At 40.5% G+C, this 18,166-nt stretch overlaps 1 protein-coding gene across 2 annotated transcripts in view; it reads left to right on the top strand.

Annotated features, from left to right (window-relative positions):
• Positions 1 to 17,830, top strand: part of CCHR7.PART0H1orf116 (chromosome chr7.part0 C1orf116 homolog) — a 182,568-nt gene extending 164,738 nt beyond the window's left edge. For both annotated transcript variants that reach the window (XM_044076455.1, XM_044076456.1), the window contains exons 3-4: positions 7,772 to 7,967; positions 14,916 to 17,830. In XM_044076455.1, coding sequence (XP_043932390.1) covers positions 7,772 to 7,967; positions 14,916 to 16,843 — 2,124 coding nt within the window. In that variant the 3' untranslated portion in view covers positions 16,844 to 17,830. The remainder of the gene's footprint in view (positions 1 to 7,771; positions 7,968 to 14,915) is intronic.
• The last annotated feature ends 336 nt before the right edge of the window (positions 17,831 to 18,166 follow it).

Genomic DNA, 18,166 nt, shown 5'->3' with positions numbered 1-18,166 from the left:
CAGGAAAGATAAACAGATCTGGTATGGTGCAATATTTATGCAAAGGAAATTCCCAACTAATAAATACAAATAAAAGCAGTTTTAAGGATATTTAAAGAGAAATACAGGCAAAAGCACCCAGATATGGAAAATGTTCACAATATAAAAAAATAAGAAAACAAAATGGAAATGTTTAAAAGAGAATTAAAAGCTATGGATTATCTGCAGATAATCCAACACAGACAATGTTGCAGCATGATTAAATAGTGCATCCTCAGATTAAGGAGCAACAGGTGGAATAGGAGGCACCTGAAGAAGATTTGCAACATGATGGTGTATTGGATCCTTCTGGAGGAGACCAGTATTAAAGTCCAGTTGAAGATGCACAGCAAGAGAAGGAGCAGTAAATGGTGGTGTTAAATTCGCCAAAGGGTTCCCATGTGAAGGAACAGCAGATGAAGCAGTGTGCATCTGAAGAGGATATGTTACAGGAAGATTATTCTGGAACTTTCTGCATATTACTGACATAAAACAGAGCAAAGAAGACTCTCAGTCCAGTAGAAAATGATTTAAGGCAGGACCTGCCTGATTCAATTGAGCTAGATAGCTATATTAAGACAGACAAAAGAAACTGATTACCGAAAGTGTATGACTCAAAATGTGAGGTGTGGTAAACCAGATGAACACAGAAATCAGGACTATTAAGAGAAATCCATCTCATGTAATGGAAATAAATAGAATATATTATATTGCCATTACTATTATTAAATGGAAATAAATAGAATATATCATATTACCGTTACTATTATGAAATACATAAATAAAAATATTAGTGTGCAGCTAAATGGATAGTGTTACAGCAATGTAGAGTAACCAAGAAAGGAAGACAACATGTAAAATGCCAGAATAGAAGCATCAAAACAGAGAAAACCGTAAATCAAAATGATGTTAAAAAGATTTGCAAAACAAAAGTAAAAGGAGCAGAAACGCCACCAAAAAAAAAGAACTGGGCACTTTTTGGAGAAGTATTTATGAAGACCCTGTTAAGCATAACAAAAATGCTGAATGGATAGAATTAAAAGAAACTGTAGCTCTAATGTATAGGATATAAATAAGGGATGCAGCGACTAAGAATTATAAGCAAGGTACATTATTTTCAATCCTCCACATTATCTAAAGGAAAGCAAGAATTTGGTCAGTAGTAGTATATCAAAATGCTGACCCAAAGGTCAATTCCTGGAGTGCTAGCATTACACAAACTTGAAGGTGAAACAGAGATAGTATAGTAAATAATTAGACTGTTTTGCATTTCAGGTAGTTGTCTTGGAAATCACATAAATAGATTTACCTATTTTTAAGGCAAATGTAAAAGCTGCAGAAGTGGCATAGTTCTGGCAGTGGTATAATTCTATATTGAAAGGTGTTGTACTTAAAATTCCCAGCTACATGATAGAGGTAATCATGTTAAATAGTTCACAAATCTCATTAGGGTAGGGAAAAGTAAAAGCATTAGTATGAGAAAAGATCTAGTTTTCAGAAATGCATCGAGCCTGCCAAGTGATTGTATATTATGGCAGGCAAGTACAAACAATTTATTTTTTATTTATTTTATTTTATTTTAGTTTGATTACCGGGGAGGTCCACTGGGCTTAGGGGCCCGTTTTCAGTGGAGGCCCGGGGAGAAAAGCTCCAACAAGGAAATACAACAGTTTAAATAGTTTGATTACAAAACAATTTCAGTTAACATGCAAAGTCATAGACCGTATGTATTACAGATAACAGAATAGTTACAAAAGAATAAACACTAAACAATTTCAGTTATGGTTAAGGAGGAAAATAATTTTAGAAAGGAATAGGAAGATGAATAGGAGGAGGTCAGTCTGGAGTAAAGGGAGAAGATAGTTTAAGAGTTGCAGGCTGAAGAGTGCAGTTGCAAATTCTGTTTAGATAGAGGTAGGAATGAAGTTGGGTCTTGAAGTTGTTAAGGTTGGTACATGTCCTTAGTGACGAGGGCAGGGCATTCCATTTTTTAGCTAGGGTAAAGGATAAGAGAAGCTGACCTGCAGGGCGCTGGGGTTTTTGAACTGTGATCAGGTTTTGTTGAGAAGATCTAAGTGGTCTAAGGGGGGTATAAGGTTGTAGAATATTAGAAAGAGCAGGGCACTTAGAAGGGTGTAACAATAGTTTGAAGGCTGTGGTGATTTGGAGAAAGTTAAGTTGATTGGGAAGTTCAAGCCAGTTTAAAGAGTGAAGGGAGGAGCAGTGATGAGAAGAGGATTTGGCGTTTGTGGCAAATCTAGAGATTTTGTTGTAGCATAGTTCCAATTTGGTGGTAAGTGTGGATGAAAGATTAGTGAGCAGGGGGGCTCCATACAACAGGGAGGGAAGGAGGTAGGTAGAGGCAAGAGTTAGTCTGGAATGAGGAGAGAGAAAGTGGTTGTTTCTATACAGTAAACCTAGTTTTATGTGTGTTTTTTGATGTTTAGCTGGATATGGTTATTAAATTTTAGTTGATCATCGATTGTTACACCAAGACGTTTGGTGGAGGGTACAATCTCGATAGAGGAGTTACTAAGGCTGGTAATTTGAAATGAGTTTTTATCAAGGGAGGAGGATTTAGAGGGGGAGAAAAGGGGGATCTTAGTTTTGTTAGCATTCAGGGAGAGATGATTCTGTAGCATCCAGTTTTCAGTGGTTGAGAAGGCGCTTTGAGTTAGGACTTGGAGGTATGTTAGGTTAGGGGCAGAGCAGATCAATGTGGAATCATCAGCATATTGCACAATTTTGATGTTGGGGATGGCTTTGTGGAAGTCATTAATAAAGATATTGAATAGTAATGGGCCGAGTATGGAACCTTGAGGTACTCCGGTAGGGGTAGGAAGAAAAGTAGAGGTGGCTTGGCCCCATCTCACAGCTTGGGATCTGTTTGAAAGGTAGCTGGAGAGCCAGGAAAGAGTCTTTGGGCAGAGGTTGACATAGGTGATTTAGAAGGTGGGTGTGAGAGATGGTGTCAAAAGCTTTGGATAAATCCAGTAGGACAGTGGATACTATATTACCGGAGTCACGAGCTGAATTGACAGAGTGCAAGAAGGAGAGAAGGACTGTGTTAGTACTGTGTCCTGGACAGAAACCGTGCTGGGTAGGAGAGAGAATTTGGTGCTTAGTAAGGAATGGAAGGAGTTGCAGGTGGATACATTTTTCCAGGATTTTGGAGATGGGGGAGAGAATGGCTATAGGGCGGAAATTTGAGACTGTACAATTTTTGCCGCCTTTGTGGAGAGGTAGAATGTAAGTGATGCGCCATAGTTTAGGTACATAGGATTCAAGTAATGACCTATTAATTAGGATGCTGATAGGTAGAGCAATAGAGTCAGAAGCTATTTTTAGGAAGGAGGATGGGATGTTATCAGGGGCATTGGAGCAGGGCTTTAGTTTATATAAGTTTCTTTATTTGGTCGGTAGATACTGGTCTGAGTTTGAAAGTGAGGGGAGAGCAGGTTATGGAAGATTGAGCAGGGAGGGGAGGAAGGTGATTGTTAGTAAATGTCTTGGCTAGCTCAGCAATGGAAGAGGTGAAGAAGGAATTAAACAGTGAGGCTATTTCAAGGTCAGATTTGCTGGTATCTGGACAGGGGTTGTTTTTAGTACCAGGTCTGAGGAGGGAAATGATGGAATTCCAGAATTGTTTGGGGTTTCTAGCATGGGTTTCTAGCATGGTTTTCTTGAAGTTTGATGTAGTAAGACTTTTTATCTTTAATGATTTGTTTCTTGGTCAGGTGTCTTAACTGCTTATGCTTGAGGAATAATTCGGGTTGCTTGTGTTTAAAGTAGGACTTCCAGGTTTTATCCCTTTGGAGCATTAACTTTTTTGTGTCTTTGGTGAGCCAAGGGGAGGTATTTGTTTTAACTCTTTTTGTTCTTGTTGGAGCTAGGGAGCTAAGGACTGTTAAGAATGTTGAATTGAAATAGTGGACGGCTTTGTCTAATGGTAATATTTTTAAAGGGTTCCAGTTGGTAAGTTTAAGGGAGTTGGAGAAAGAAGTAGGGTTGAAGTTAGAGAGGTTTCGAGTGTGAGTGTAGAGCTGAGAGTGTGGGGAGATGGGAGTAGCTCGAATTCAGTAGGCAGGGAGGTGGTTTCCTAAAGGGTCTGGAGTGATACCAGATTTTATAACCTTGTTTGGATGAGATACTAGAATCCAGTCAAGTATGGAGCCAGGGGGATTAGCTTTGTTAGGTCTTGTAATGGAGTTAATAAGTTGGGAGAAGTTAAATAGATTGATAGTTATTGTGGGATTTAGGTTAGAGATTTTTCCCCAATCAATATTTACATCACCCAAAATATAGGTTTCTAGCTTAATAGTGGAGGAAGTCCAGGAGAGGATGTCTTCTAATGTATTGGTATTGTTGCCTGGAGGGATATAGAGACAAATGATGCAGATACTTTTATGGTTGTTCATTTTTAGTAAACCAATTACTAGTTCAGCATTATTGAAAGAAGGGATGGGGTTAGGGTAGGGAGTAATGGACAAGAGGTTGGAGTATATTAGAGCAATGCCACCACCTCTTCTATTAGGTCGGTCAGATTGGAGAGAATGGAATCCTGGGGGTAGGAACTCAGAGTCGTTAATGTGAGGTTTTAGCCAGGTTTCATTGATAGCAGCTATATAAGGAGAGTTATGGTTGAGCCAGGCATGGAAGAGGGATAGTTTATTTTTTAAGCTTTGGGCATTGATTGTGAGGAATTTGAGGTTTTTGTTAGTGGATTACAAGATACGTTTTCTCATGGTATTGATCTACCTACAGCAAGGGGCCTGGTCATTATTGAGCATTATTGTTTGGTAAATGGAACTGAGTATGTGTCTTATTTGATTAATGTTGTAGATCTCTGGTATGATCTGTGACATCAACAGCTGCAAAGACTGTTCTTCCAGTACTGGGCAGAATGTTAGCTATATCTCAATTCCTATGGGCTTAAATATGACACATTCACTAATTTCTTATTTGATCAGTTTTGTATAGACTAAAGGATGCATCCTAGTAAGTTGACTTCTACATGGCCCCAAGTTAACAGAATATTGGAGGGGATTAATTTCTGTCCTACAGCGATCTGTAGGCATGGTATCCATTAAATGGCTACCATGGAAATGTCATGCTTTTATGATGTCGAGAGAGAGTGCAGTATACACGAGTGTCACCTACAGGTAGGTTTACATGTTTAATAATGGCATTCCTCTTGGAGTTCAGGCAGAAACAAAACCTGATGATGCTATCCAGGAGAGAAACAGTCTTTGGAAAAACGCAGTGTAGTTTGATAGAGGGCCAGACTAGTATTAACAAATATAACCGACTGGACTGGTGATGCATATTGGTCAAGGTAAAGACTTTTTTAAGAGTACTGAAATAAAATGTCACAGTTACCATTACTAGTGAAAGATGTACACTTAGCAGATATTGCTAATTTCTGAAACTTCTTGATAAATATTGCAGTATACGGAAAGAGAAAGTGCTAAAAATGCCAATATAGACATTCTACCAGAATGAGACTCACTCTTCAGACTCTTGATCAAAATGTGACAAATAAATAGGATATTAGAAATGTATAAAGAATACCAGAAGAGCAGTAATATCTTAAGGACTATTTCTATGATGTCACATGACGTATATAATGTGCAATGTTAGTTGTGACTATTAATAAAGGAATAACTGTCATCCTTTATTTTGTGTTTGTTACATTTCTCTCTGCTCATAAGTTGATCTTTTCTTACCCTTAATCCCATTACATAATTTTCTCTGCCTCTACTTTCATTGTGATTCTTTAAACTTGCCACCTCTATTTACATGCACACATATGTATGTGTATGTATGTATGAGGACTGCACAGAATTAACCCAAGGAAAGAAGTTGGGCCTGACGACATCCTAGGGCGTGTGCTCAGGGACTGCATGGTCTAGCTAACAAATGGCCTCATGGATATCTTCAAAAGCTCTGAGTCAGCAGACCATTCCAAAATGCTTCAAGGATACATCAGTCATTCCATTGTCAAAGAAGTCTCCACCATCTTGCCTAAATGACTACTGCCCTGTAGCCCTCACCTCCACAGTGATAGTGTTTGAAAGGCTGGTCAAGGATGTCAAAACATTTGGACTGCTGTTGATCTTGGTCCTCTGCAGTTTGCTTACTGAGCAAACTGCTCAACAGCAGTTGCCATCTCTCTAGCACTCCATCTATCACTAGAACACCTTGAGAATAAAAAAACCTACATGAGGGTACTATTAATTGACTTCAGCTCTGCTTTTAACACGGTCATTCCTCTTCATCTGGTATTGAAGCTACTCCAACTATGCATCAACATTCCACTTTGTAACTGGGTTCTTGACTTTTTCACAGACAGATCTCAAGTGTGAGCAGGAAATAACTCCTCAGATAGCATTACTCTTAACACTGGAGTTCCACTAGGGTGTGCAACAAGTCCCTTGCTGTTCATCCTGTTGGCACATGATGATTGTATAGCCAGGTACAATACAAATCACATCAAGTTTGTTGATGACACAACAGTGGTAGGTCTCATCAGTAATGACGATGAAACAGCATATAGACATGAGGTGGAACAACTGATTGCCTGGTGTGGAAATAACTTGATGGGAACAAGACAAAAGAGATAATTGTGGACTACAGGAAAAATTGCAAGGAACATTCTCCCCTCACCATCAATGGGGAAACAGTTGAAAGAGTGAGAAGCATGAAGTTTCTGGGAGTCACATCAATGAGGACTTGTCTTGGAACACCAATACAAATGCCATAGTCAAGAAAGTGCACCAGAGATTGCACTTTTTAAGAAGGCTGATGAGAGTGAATTCTCATCGACGGTTCTCCTTACCTTCTACAGAGGTGCAATAGAAAGCATCCTGATGAACAACCTCGTAGTATGGTATAGAAGCTGCTCTACCTCTGAGCGCATATCCCTCCAGAGAGTGGTGAAGATGGCCAAGAGGATCATTAAGACCACCTTACCACCTGTCCGTGACATGTATTTATCCAGATGTCTCATCAGGGCCAGAGGAATAATTAAAGACTGCATTCACCCTGTTTACAACCTTTTCCTGCATCTGTCATCCGGAAAGTGCTTCTGAAACACACATTGCAGAACTATGAGATTCAGAAACGGCTTCTTCCCTAATGTCATCAGGCTGCTGAGCTCTAGTAAACACTACACTCCATGATGTCAACCTGGGTCAGTAGAAACAGTCTCAAATTGTGTATTAACCTGGCTACCAGTCTCATGTAAGACTTTGTGCAGTATTCACCATGACTAACTTATAAGCCATCTAGGGGAGTAGCAATGCAGTAAAATATATCTTCTTTTCAGTGCAATACATGTTGCAAATTCATAAATTAACCATAGTGCAATCCTCAAATATCTCTTGCTGTGCAAGAATCAATGCAATGTCTTACCCAAGTATCTGTGCAATACTGAAGTCTCATGCAAGTAAGTGTTCACTTCAAAAAGTGTTAATATTAGATTGTCCATCTGTATGTCTGTGATGTAATAGTTAGGTGTTATTTGTGTAAATGTGTGTGAAAATAGTCTATATGTTATCTGCACATTGAGTACAGAGACATGGAATTTCGGTCAGTTTTTGCACTTGTGTGATTTCTGAATGACAATCAGGTATACTCTGACTTGAGAGTACTAAGTTTATTTCTGCATTTTATTGCATAAGTAGTTATGGCCGATCATAATATTGTTACCAAAGCTTTTAACATCTGTAATATATTTTACTTAAACTTTCAGAGCGATGACAGTTATGACTATTTGTCAGCTGAAGAAAAAGAATGCTTGATTTTTTTGGAAGAAACTATTGAATCACTTGATACTGAAGCAGACAGTGGAGTTTCTACGGATGAAAATGACCGTGTTGAAGATTCAGTTGTGAAATCGTCTGTCTCAGCACAGCAGTCTCCTCCTGCAAAAACTGTGCCTCGTGGAGGTATAACAAAAACTCATGCTTTTGAAGTATAACTGCATTCATTACATGCTATTGAATTGTTTTGTGCTTATCTTTAACTATTACTTGAGTTACTTTTTTCTATACTCAGGATTAGTAGTGTGGCAAAGTTTTCATTTTTCTTTTTGTTGGTATATTGCTACTGTTTCTCCTAAGAAGTTACAATTTAAAGATTTGATAGCATTGTTTTCTCACAGCAAGAGGTTCTCCCATTCGATTCTTTGCTGGAGTGTGGGGGGGTGCCTTCTGTGTGGAGTCTGCATGTCCTCTCCGCAGTTGGGTGGGCGTTCGAAAGACATACCTAAATGGGCGTGCCTTCGTTGAATGTTAGACGTCGAACTGGCACCTCGGCGTTTGTGAAAATCTACTGTCAATCATTAGTGGACCGGAATTCCGCTGTGGCGACCCCTAACCGGGAAAAGCCAAAAGACAAACAACAACAACATAAGAGTATGCTGCTTTAATAGGCTCACCTTGTGTGTGCTTTTTTTTGCTTTCTTGTATGTGTGTTCTAACCTCGGCATCCTGTTTCTAGAAAAAATTTACACGGTGTGGGTGGAGAAAATGTGCTAGAAATAATTTAAACTTGGTGCACACAGAGCTATCGGTAGCTAGCTTACCAGGCTCCTTCTGCAGCTCCCTGAACTAGTTCCCCTACCCTGCAGCTTTAAGTTGAGGACCAAAAAAGGGGTTCACCTTGACTGAAGACCAAAAAAATGTAGCAAGCATAAGTAGTTGCATAAAAGTTACCACAAAATGTAGACTACATATACATGTAGTGTAATCTTTCTGAGTGACTAGCAAGCACACAAAACGTGAAAAGAATCTGGCTCAATTTCCTCTACCTCTTATTTTTGTTCTGACTTTGGATAATATGCTTGTACTTTCTTAAAATGTTTCCTTTTAAAACACAAAGATTTTCCAAGAAGTACAAATAAAACTTATTTTTCATACTTCAATACTTTTTATTCTGTCCCTTAAACCAAACAAAACTGTGTTTCGCAAAATTCAACTTCTTTTTTATATAAAAATCTAGCATGATTTTAATGTGCAGTTCAAGTCACTTACCAAGACCTTGCTCACAGGTCACAACAGAAAAGGGACTGCATGTCCTGTGAGCCGACCTGTTTAACAAACCGCGGCTGTTGCTGACATTAGTATTTTTATTATTGCAATTCCTTCCTATTATAATTATCTGCAGTGCTCATATTCCTCAAGCTAGTTTTCTCTTTTAGTTCGTACATAACAATGTTTTATGAATTGTTTTATCCTTCCCACATATGACAGTTTTCCACACTTCCTCGTGTATTTCTGCTGTAAAATCTAGCTTGAGGCATTCCTCTTCTTGTACAGTATAAACAGCTCCTTCCAAAAAATCAAAAATAAAAATGAAGTCTAGTTAATCAGACCCACATCCTCCAATGTTTGATGTTGTTGTGTCTTTCGGCTTTTCCCGGTTAGGGGTCACCACAGTGGAACTCCAGTCCGCTAATGATTGGCAGTTGATTTTTACGTGCCGAGCTGCCAGCCCTGATGCACAACCTTCAACGAAGGTACACCCATTCACTCATGTCTCCACGCAGAAGACGCTCTAGCTGAGAATCGAACCAGACAGTATCTTACTGTGAGGTGACAACTGTACAAAATAATTTGTTTAATGGGAGTATGACTAGAATCTAATAAAGTAAAATCATGTGCTCCCTGTCTCCTGACTCGTCTGGCATGTGAGCCAGCATCCCCCAAGTAACTTAGTGTGAAGGAAGATTATTTCTAAATAAAAACATGCAATAAAACATTTATATAACTACTGTCTTCACTTTTTCCACTATTTTATACTAGCCATCTTTTCAGTGTTATATACCTAAAGGTTACCCCCACAAATTCTTTTATTCTCCCCAATGACTGACCAAGCCCCATCTTGTAAGTCCTACATTGGCAGATCCCCAGTGTTTCAGTGCTGGGAGGGTCTCCCTGGTGGAAGAAGCCCTATACTGGGGAGGCCTCAGCTCCTCATGCAGATGCTAAGGCCTATATTTCACTGGGTAGGCAGATGAGAGTCACTCTATAAAGAAGCTGTCATGCAGCCACTGAAGGATATTTCTTTGCTTGCCAAACTCCCAAGTCTCCCTTCTTGGGATGACATCACTCATTGATGTAGATGGTCAGGCTATGAGAAGACCTTGATAAAATATGTCCTGTTACTGCTCATAGGAAGGATGTGCCTACTCTGTTCCCTCTGCCTTTAACCCTGAGTCTATGATTCTGAATCCTGGCCTACACCAGGGTTCACAAAATGATATCCAACACTATCCATTTATCTGGGTTGGGCATTCCCAGCACTATCCATCTCACCAGGTTAGGCACTGCCAGCACTATCCGTCTATCCAGGTTAGGCACTCCCAGCACTGTCCATCACACCAGGTTAGGCACTCCCAGCACTGTCCATCACACCAGGTTAGGCACTCCCAACACTGTCCATCTATCCAGATTATGCACTCCCAGCTCTGTCTGTCTATCCAGGTTAGGCACTCCCAGCACTATCCATCTCACCAGGTTAGACACTCCCACCACTGTCAGCCTATCTAGGTTAGGCACTCCCAGCACTGTCCATCTATCCAGGTTAGACACTTCCAGCACTGTCCATCACACCAAGTTAGGCACTCCCAGCACTGTCCATCACACCAAGTTAGGCACTCCCAGCACTGTCACTCCCAGCACTGTCCATCACACCAGGTTAGGCACTCCCAGCACTGTCCATCACACCAGGTTAGGCACTCCCAGCACTGTCCATCACACCAGGTTAGGCACTCCCAGCACTGTCCATCACACCAGGTTAGGCACTCCCAGCACTATCCATCTCACCAGGTTAGGCACTCCCACCACTATTAACCTATCTAGGTTAGGCACTCCCAGCACTGTCCATCTATCCAGGTTAGGCACTACCAGCACTGTCCATCACACCAGGTTAGGCACTCCCAGCACTGTCCATCTCCCCAGGTTAGGCACTCCCAGCACTGTCCATCTCACCAGGTTAGGCACACCCAATATATGTCTTCCTCCAACAGCTGCCTAAGTTCATAGGTTCATAGGTTGATACTAGGCTATCTGCCCTAGGGCAGTTACAAGCCTAGCCAGAGTGTGTTTGGCTTTTGCCACCCTTCTTAGTTTAGTTGACTGCCTCTGTATAGTAGGTCACAGAAGATAGCCCATTTAAGGTTAGTTTACCATGCCTCTGTCTAGCAGTGACACAGAAGAGATCCCAGGGGTAAATTTACGATCTCCCATCCAAACGTCAAGATTCTTCTTGAAGAGGGTCATTGAGGGGCTCTGTCTGACATGGATTTGGATTTTGTTCCAGAGTGAGGGGAGCCTCTGGGATATGAATCTGTCCCTCCAGCATGTTCTATTTATTTCTGTGCTGAGGTTCAAGTCACTGGAGCGTGTAGTTCTGATGGATTTGGATTTCTTGAGGTGGAGCATGTCCATTAATTCTGGGTTGGACATGGCTTTATACGTCAGGCACAGATCGCCTCTGAGTAGGCGGTAGAGTAGAGCTGGAGTGTCTTTAGCCTAACTGCGTAGGGCATCTGTTTGAGTCTCTTGACCCTCTTGGTGAGGTACTTTTGGGGTCTTTCTAGTTGTAACAGGTGTCGGGTAAGGTACATCCCAAATGGGGCATTGTATTCAATTATGGGCCCGAGTAGAGGGGCACAATGACCTCTCTTGATCTAGATGTGAACCCCTTCGTGATAAGGTGGGCTATATAGAATGTCTTTCTAACCACTTTGGCAATGTGATTGTCAAAGGAGAGATTGTAATCTACTTGGGTCCCCAAATCCCTAATTACTTCTTCCATACTTAATGGATTACCACCTATGTGTTAATTTGTGGGCACTTTGTTTTTCCCAAAGGGGATGACTATGCACTTTTTGGCATTTAGCTTTAGGCCATGGCTCTGGCACCAGTTATCCATCTCTGTGAGACCTTTTTGGAGGATGCTTGTGTCTGCCGGCAAGTCAATTATGGCCCCCCAGTTTGCAGTCATCTGCAAACTTTGTCAGCCACAGTCCTCCTGTGTTAGCTTGTACCTCAGAGAAATATATACCGAACAAGAGAGGTCCCAGGACTGAGCCTTGTGGGACGCCACTTGTAACTGGTTTAGAGTCTGACATGGCACCTGCAATTCTGACCATGTGGGTTCTATCCCTAAGCCAGTTTGCAACCCATCTTGTGACATAGGGGTTGATATTTAAGCTGGTGAGCTTATTTATGATGCCCAAGTGGGGTATTGTGTCGAAGGCTTTTGCAAGGTCAAGGTAGGCTGTGTGGACTACCTTCCCTTTGTCTATGGCCTTTGTGACTGTTTCAAAGAAATTGACCAGGTTCAAGAGGCAAGATCTGCCCTTAACAAAGCCGAATTGGGTAGGATCCAGTGTTTGGAGGTTCCCAATGTCTTTGTTTATGAGTTCCATGATGATATGCTCCATAGCTTTGCAGACCAGGCTAGTTAGGCTTATAGGGCGATAGTTTCTGGGGTCCGTTGTGGCACCACCTTTATGGAGTGGGACCACTGTTGCTGTACGCCATTCTTTGGGTCCATATCCTGTTGTAAGGCTGAGACTGAACAGTGATTTTAAGTGAGGGTTCAGTTCTTCTTGGAGCTCATGCAAAACGCAGTCCGGGACACCGCCCAGTCCCATTGAGGCTGTGTTTTTTGCTTTGGAGAGGGCAGCTCTCACCTGTGCATCTGTGATGTCAGGGAGACTACACTCTGTTGGGATAGTCATTTTCTCATTTGGGGGGGGGGGGGGGGGAGTTTGCACTGAACCTGTCTGCCAGGATGTTGGCAATGTCTGTGGGTTCAGTGTATTTTTTGTCATTTTGCACTAACTCGGAGCATATCTGGGAGTTTCCACCCAGGTGTCTGACATAACTAAAGAAAGCCTTGTGATTATCTTTAGCGTCTTGTGCAATTTTTCTTTCGAAGCTAGCCTTAGATGATTTTATGAGGGATTGTAGTTTCTTGCTAGTACTGATCAGAGTTGCCTTCCCTTTCAGGGATTTTGCTCTATCATGAAGTTGCTAATCAAACTCTGGTTAATTGGACCATAGTCTTGGTTTTATCCCAACAGCCTTAAAATATACCTACCAGCTATATATGCTTCCCTGCAGTCTTATTTTTTTTTTATTATTATTAATTTACAAGACCAGCTGTCCAATCTGCTGTAATCAGATCCATTAAACATGGCACACATTTTATTCGTTTTTATTAGTGTTCGATCATTTGTCTAACAAAACTTAACTGGTAAAAATAAACCAGGCGCTTTCTCCCATCTCCAGTCTAATATACATTTTAATTCTATGCATAATACCAGCTAGTACAAGCCTGAATAATACAGAACTCCTTGGACAATCTAGTTTCACTTCCTAAACACTTTTTCATCTTTTTTCCTCAACCGGCCATTCACTAAAGGTATACCTTTGGATAAAATATCCATCATTTTATTATTTCTTCACCTTAATCATATTCCTTCTTAGTATTTCATGTAACATTTCAAAGTGAATTATCACAATGCTAAGTTTTGAGTTGTTTTCACCCAACACTCTTCCTGGATTGAGTTTCCTTACAATATTTTTAGTTTCCCTTATCAGCAGTGACAGTCTTCTAATGTCCCTTCCCATATGTAATCCATGAATTACTTCCAAAAATTCACTGAAGAATGCTGCTAAATCTGCAGGGAATAAGTTTAATCTATACCTTGTCAGTGCTACTCAAATAAGCCTCCAATTCTTAATATGTTTGTTTTACACTTTTCCCATAATTTCTGACTAAAATGCACTTTCTTGCACCATGACTCTCATTTATAACCTAAGTAGGGAGAGGGGATTTCTTCTTTTTTTTTCTTTCTTTCTTATCCTGCTGCAACTGACTTTAGACTCTATAAAGTCCCACCCCCTATGTGACCCCCACTAGAAGAACACCTCAGCATGAATCTACTGTGTCCATGCACAGGATCACATGGGTACGAGATATATTGGGGCATGTGGAATGAGATAAGATGGGTACGGACCCAGTGTTTATCCTGTAGCCCTATATTCCTCCCCTGTATGCCAACATCATCTGCCTGGGTGGGCCATAAGGAGAAACTCATGAGGACATGCTCCTTCCCAACTGTGAGTCAACTGTCTGAGCTCCATTTGCGAAATGCAAGCAGCCCCCCCCCCCCACCTACAGGATAGGCACTCTCACCAGAGACACTAATCAAACTTAATCACCTGGGTTGCAGTCAAGGGATTTATCACTCTTACTAGTGGGTGAGTATAGTAAACACAAAGTTGTTTCTGGTGCAGTATAGTTTATGCATTTCATTAGGCTCGACCAGTGAAAGAACATAGTACTGAGGCAGTTAACAGGAGAAGAACACATACTGCTACAAGTCCATGCCAAAGTCTTATAACAATTAAGTTTTATGTATATGTTTTAGAAAGGAGAGGAAAAGGTATAAAGCAAGGTTTTAATACCTTAGGAGTCTGGGATTAGGTATTATCTTTCTTAAATGAAGGATCAGAAGTACAGAATACTACCTGATGATGTAGGATTTGTACTTTTAGGAAAGACTGGGAAGTGTCATGCTTCCATGGCCTGTACAAAAAGCAAGCTTTCTGAGATGACAGTGATAGCACAAGTACATTTAAAAAGGCACAGAAGGGTGGCTCTTTGGAGTGGTTGAAAAAAGTGTTTTGGTAAGCACACTTGTTTGACATGAGAAAGGGCTGACTAAATATGTCATGAATTTTTTTCTGCTTTTGAGTTCCTGTTTCTAATGCACACCTTTAGATAAAAATGCCCGACTAGTTTTTAGAATTGTGAATTTTTCTTGTGCCTTTGCTAATTAGATACTGAATGCGTCTGTACATGTTTTGTTTCAGATTCTGTACAAAATCATGAGAAGCCTGCATCTGATGTGTGTAATCCTGTAAACCATATATCCGGAGCTTTTGTTCATCCTGCACATGTGCCGGCCAATAGAAGATCAATTACACTACCTAAATCTGAAAGCAAAACTCTGTCACCTACATTTGAGCAGAAAGTTCTGTCACATAAACTTGAACAAACAGCTTTATCACCCAAGTTTGAACAGAAAGTTCTGTCGCCTCCGCTTGAACAGACTTCATCTAAATATGAACAGAAAACTCTGCCACCTAAACTTGAACGGACATCATCCCCACAGAAGGCACCGGCTACTCAACTTGGACAGACAAATCTTTCACCTAAAATTGGGCAGAAAAATGTAGAAGCTGCAAAAATAATGGTACCACAGCAGATAGCTGTCCCAACTACAAATGTATCTAGAGCTTATAGCGAGCCACATAAAGCGACTAGTAAAGGAGAGAATGCAAAATTGCAGGTACCAGTGCAGTTACCTGAAAAGTCCTCTACACATGACAAGTTTGTTCCGCCTCCTGAGCCTTTCAAAGATCAGCACAATCTCCATAAGGTTGCAGATAGTTCTGTTAGTAAAACAGGTTCATTGAATGTAGATATGGTTCTGTTTCCAGTACATGCAGGAAAAATATTGAAAACAGACAATGTTTCAGGTCTAACACCTGGAAATCTGGAATTGTTAAAACAGCAAGCAGCTCAAAAACGTGTTCCTTTAGAGCCACCTGGCCAAACTGACAAGCCTGTGGGGAAGGCAGATATGGTTTCATTAAACTCTTCTGAAAATTCATTGCATGTAGAGAAAAGTAGTCATATTATCCATTCTTCTATTCCACCAGTTGGTGAAACGGCTGATCAGAAAATGAAGCCAGGGCCCCCAACTGCCCCCAAGCCAAAGAAACTACCAAATAACATTATACTTAAGCAGGGATACCAGCCTCCTCCACCATCTACTTTAGAGGCACTTGAAGGAGTAAGGCTGTCTGCTCCTGCTGTTGTGCTGCATGCAGACATTGGTCCTTTCCGTAGTAGTGGTTCCTTCACAGACCGGCCCTTGTTGAAGAAAACTACCATTTCTGATCAACAGCAGGCAAGACAGGAAGCTCTTAAAAAACTTGGGCTAATAAAGAATGCATCAATTGGGACTTCTGTTAACTCATGCACTCCAAAAGAGGATAAATCAGAAAGTGCTAATTTGGCCAAGCCACTTACTCCTGACCCTGCTATTACTAAAAAAAGTGAAATTTCTGTGGATAGAACCAAAAGTGCCAGTCAATTTAACTTGGTGCATAGGTCAGTAACTGATGTAGTGGACAGCAGTTTGGCAACAGGTGGACACCCTTTCAAATCATTCTCTTTAGAACGTTCTGGCCCAAGTCTGAGCAGCTACATTGCAAATAATAAACATTTAGAAACCGGACTGGAGAAAAGTAGATCAAGAAACTCGTTTGTGGAAAATCTGTCTCCTAGTTTTTTGAGAAGTAACCGTCAACGTACTGTCTCACTTGGAACAAAAAGTGATTTCACAAACCTTTCCGTTCCTCCGGAAGAATCAACAGGACGTGAGATGACTGACTTGAGGAGGTCATTGCCTTCACAAATATCTACTAGGAAATTATCCAAACATGGAGCCGACTTAGATCCTGAGCCACTAGACTCTCTAAATCACTTGAAAAGAACAAGTATTAAAAAACAAGAGATGCCCACCACTCGGACAGAAGTAGTGGACAGTGTAAGCCATAACCCTTTCCCACCACATATCTCTACCAATAGATTAACAAAAGCACCTGGCACTAGACAGAGCTCACCCAGAGAGTCACCACACAGTGTACAGATCGCACCCCGAAACTCTACAAATGAACACAGAACAGAGGCACTTAAGAAACTTGGTTTATTAAAAGAAGGCAAGAAATGATCCATACACACTGAAGAGCTTGCACAATATTGTGGGAATCATTTAAGCAGCAGAATAATTTTACTGCAGATTTTGGTGCGTGAAGCTGAAGTCCTAATCCATGAACTGATCTCACTAGTAACCCTTTGATTTTCTGGGATGGCTGCAAATTGCTGCAAGTGTCACTGAGGCAGGAGGTCAGCCTGGATAGCATTTTCATCTAAAGTAACACAAAACAACTGTTGAGGCAGTTAACCTCAAATGGGTGCTGTTATTACCTTGGTGATTTTTTTTCTAACTCGCCACTGCCTTTGACAGAATGGGTTATATCAGTTAGATGCTCAGCTCATATGTAACAAAAACCTGTTTTGTGATATTTTAAACCTGTTTAGTGTTGCATTGTTAGTAAGCTATCTTTCTAGTGATCCTTCATCATTCGAGTGGGGGGGGGGGGGGCTGTTCTTTATATGCAGTATTCTAGATTTGGCATACTGTAGTCACTCCAAGTGATTAATTCAGTTTGATTTTTTTGAAGCTGCTAATTTACCTCTCTATCAAGTGTTTTTATCCTGAGTGAATCGCGTTAGATTTCTGAGTATTAAAACATAACTTGACTGGCTCTTTATCAGTACAAAGTTAACGGTTTTTGGAATGTGAGATAGTGGAAATCCACCACTTGCGTGCTCTGCAAATATTCTAAAATACTTTTGGTTATATGGTTCTTGCAAGGAATGCAAGCAAAGTATAACAAAATGAAGTTAGATGCATCTCTTCTGTAAACCATTGTACAATCTCTGACAAGTGTCCTGTAAACGAACAAAGTTTTATGCTTGCGTATAACTGAACTGCAACATTTTATTTTATGTAAACTTTGTGTTGTACCAGAAAGCTTTTTTTCAATTTACAGTAAACAATGGTGTTCTTCACTTGGGCATATCCTTCTTGGGATGTGTGTAGAGCAGTGCTGTTGACTGCTTTTGAGGAACAAATAAATAATTTTAAAACAAAGTTTTTTGGGCATATATATTATTGTATGACTAGCTATACATTTAGCATCATTTTTATTACAGCAGCTGTATGCATTCCATTAGATAATGTATTGTGTTTGTGAATATTGGAAAACAGCACATATATCCTCCAGTGTATCCACCAACAAAGGCAAATTCGCCACAGTCACAGGCCAACAGTGCAACGATGTAAGCAGTTAAAATGCAGATATAAAAACATTGCATATTTATTTTGTAAAGATTCATTGAAAGAAATTCTACAGCACAACTGTTGACTTTGACTTAATGAAAAATCTGCTTTCAAGTCATTAAAGAACTGTTTTAAGTTTTTTTTCTC

The sequence above is a fragment of the Protopterus annectens genome, chromosome 7.part0, assembly GCF_019279795.1.
Source record: "Protopterus annectens isolate FY-2018-M chromosome 7.part0, PAN1.0, whole genome shotgun sequence".
NCBI lineage: Eukaryota > Metazoa > Chordata > Ceratodontiformes > Protopteridae > Protopterus > Protopterus annectens.
The sequence above is the reverse complement of the archived record's forward strand: the minus strand, read 5'-3'. Positions and strand labels throughout refer to the sequence as shown.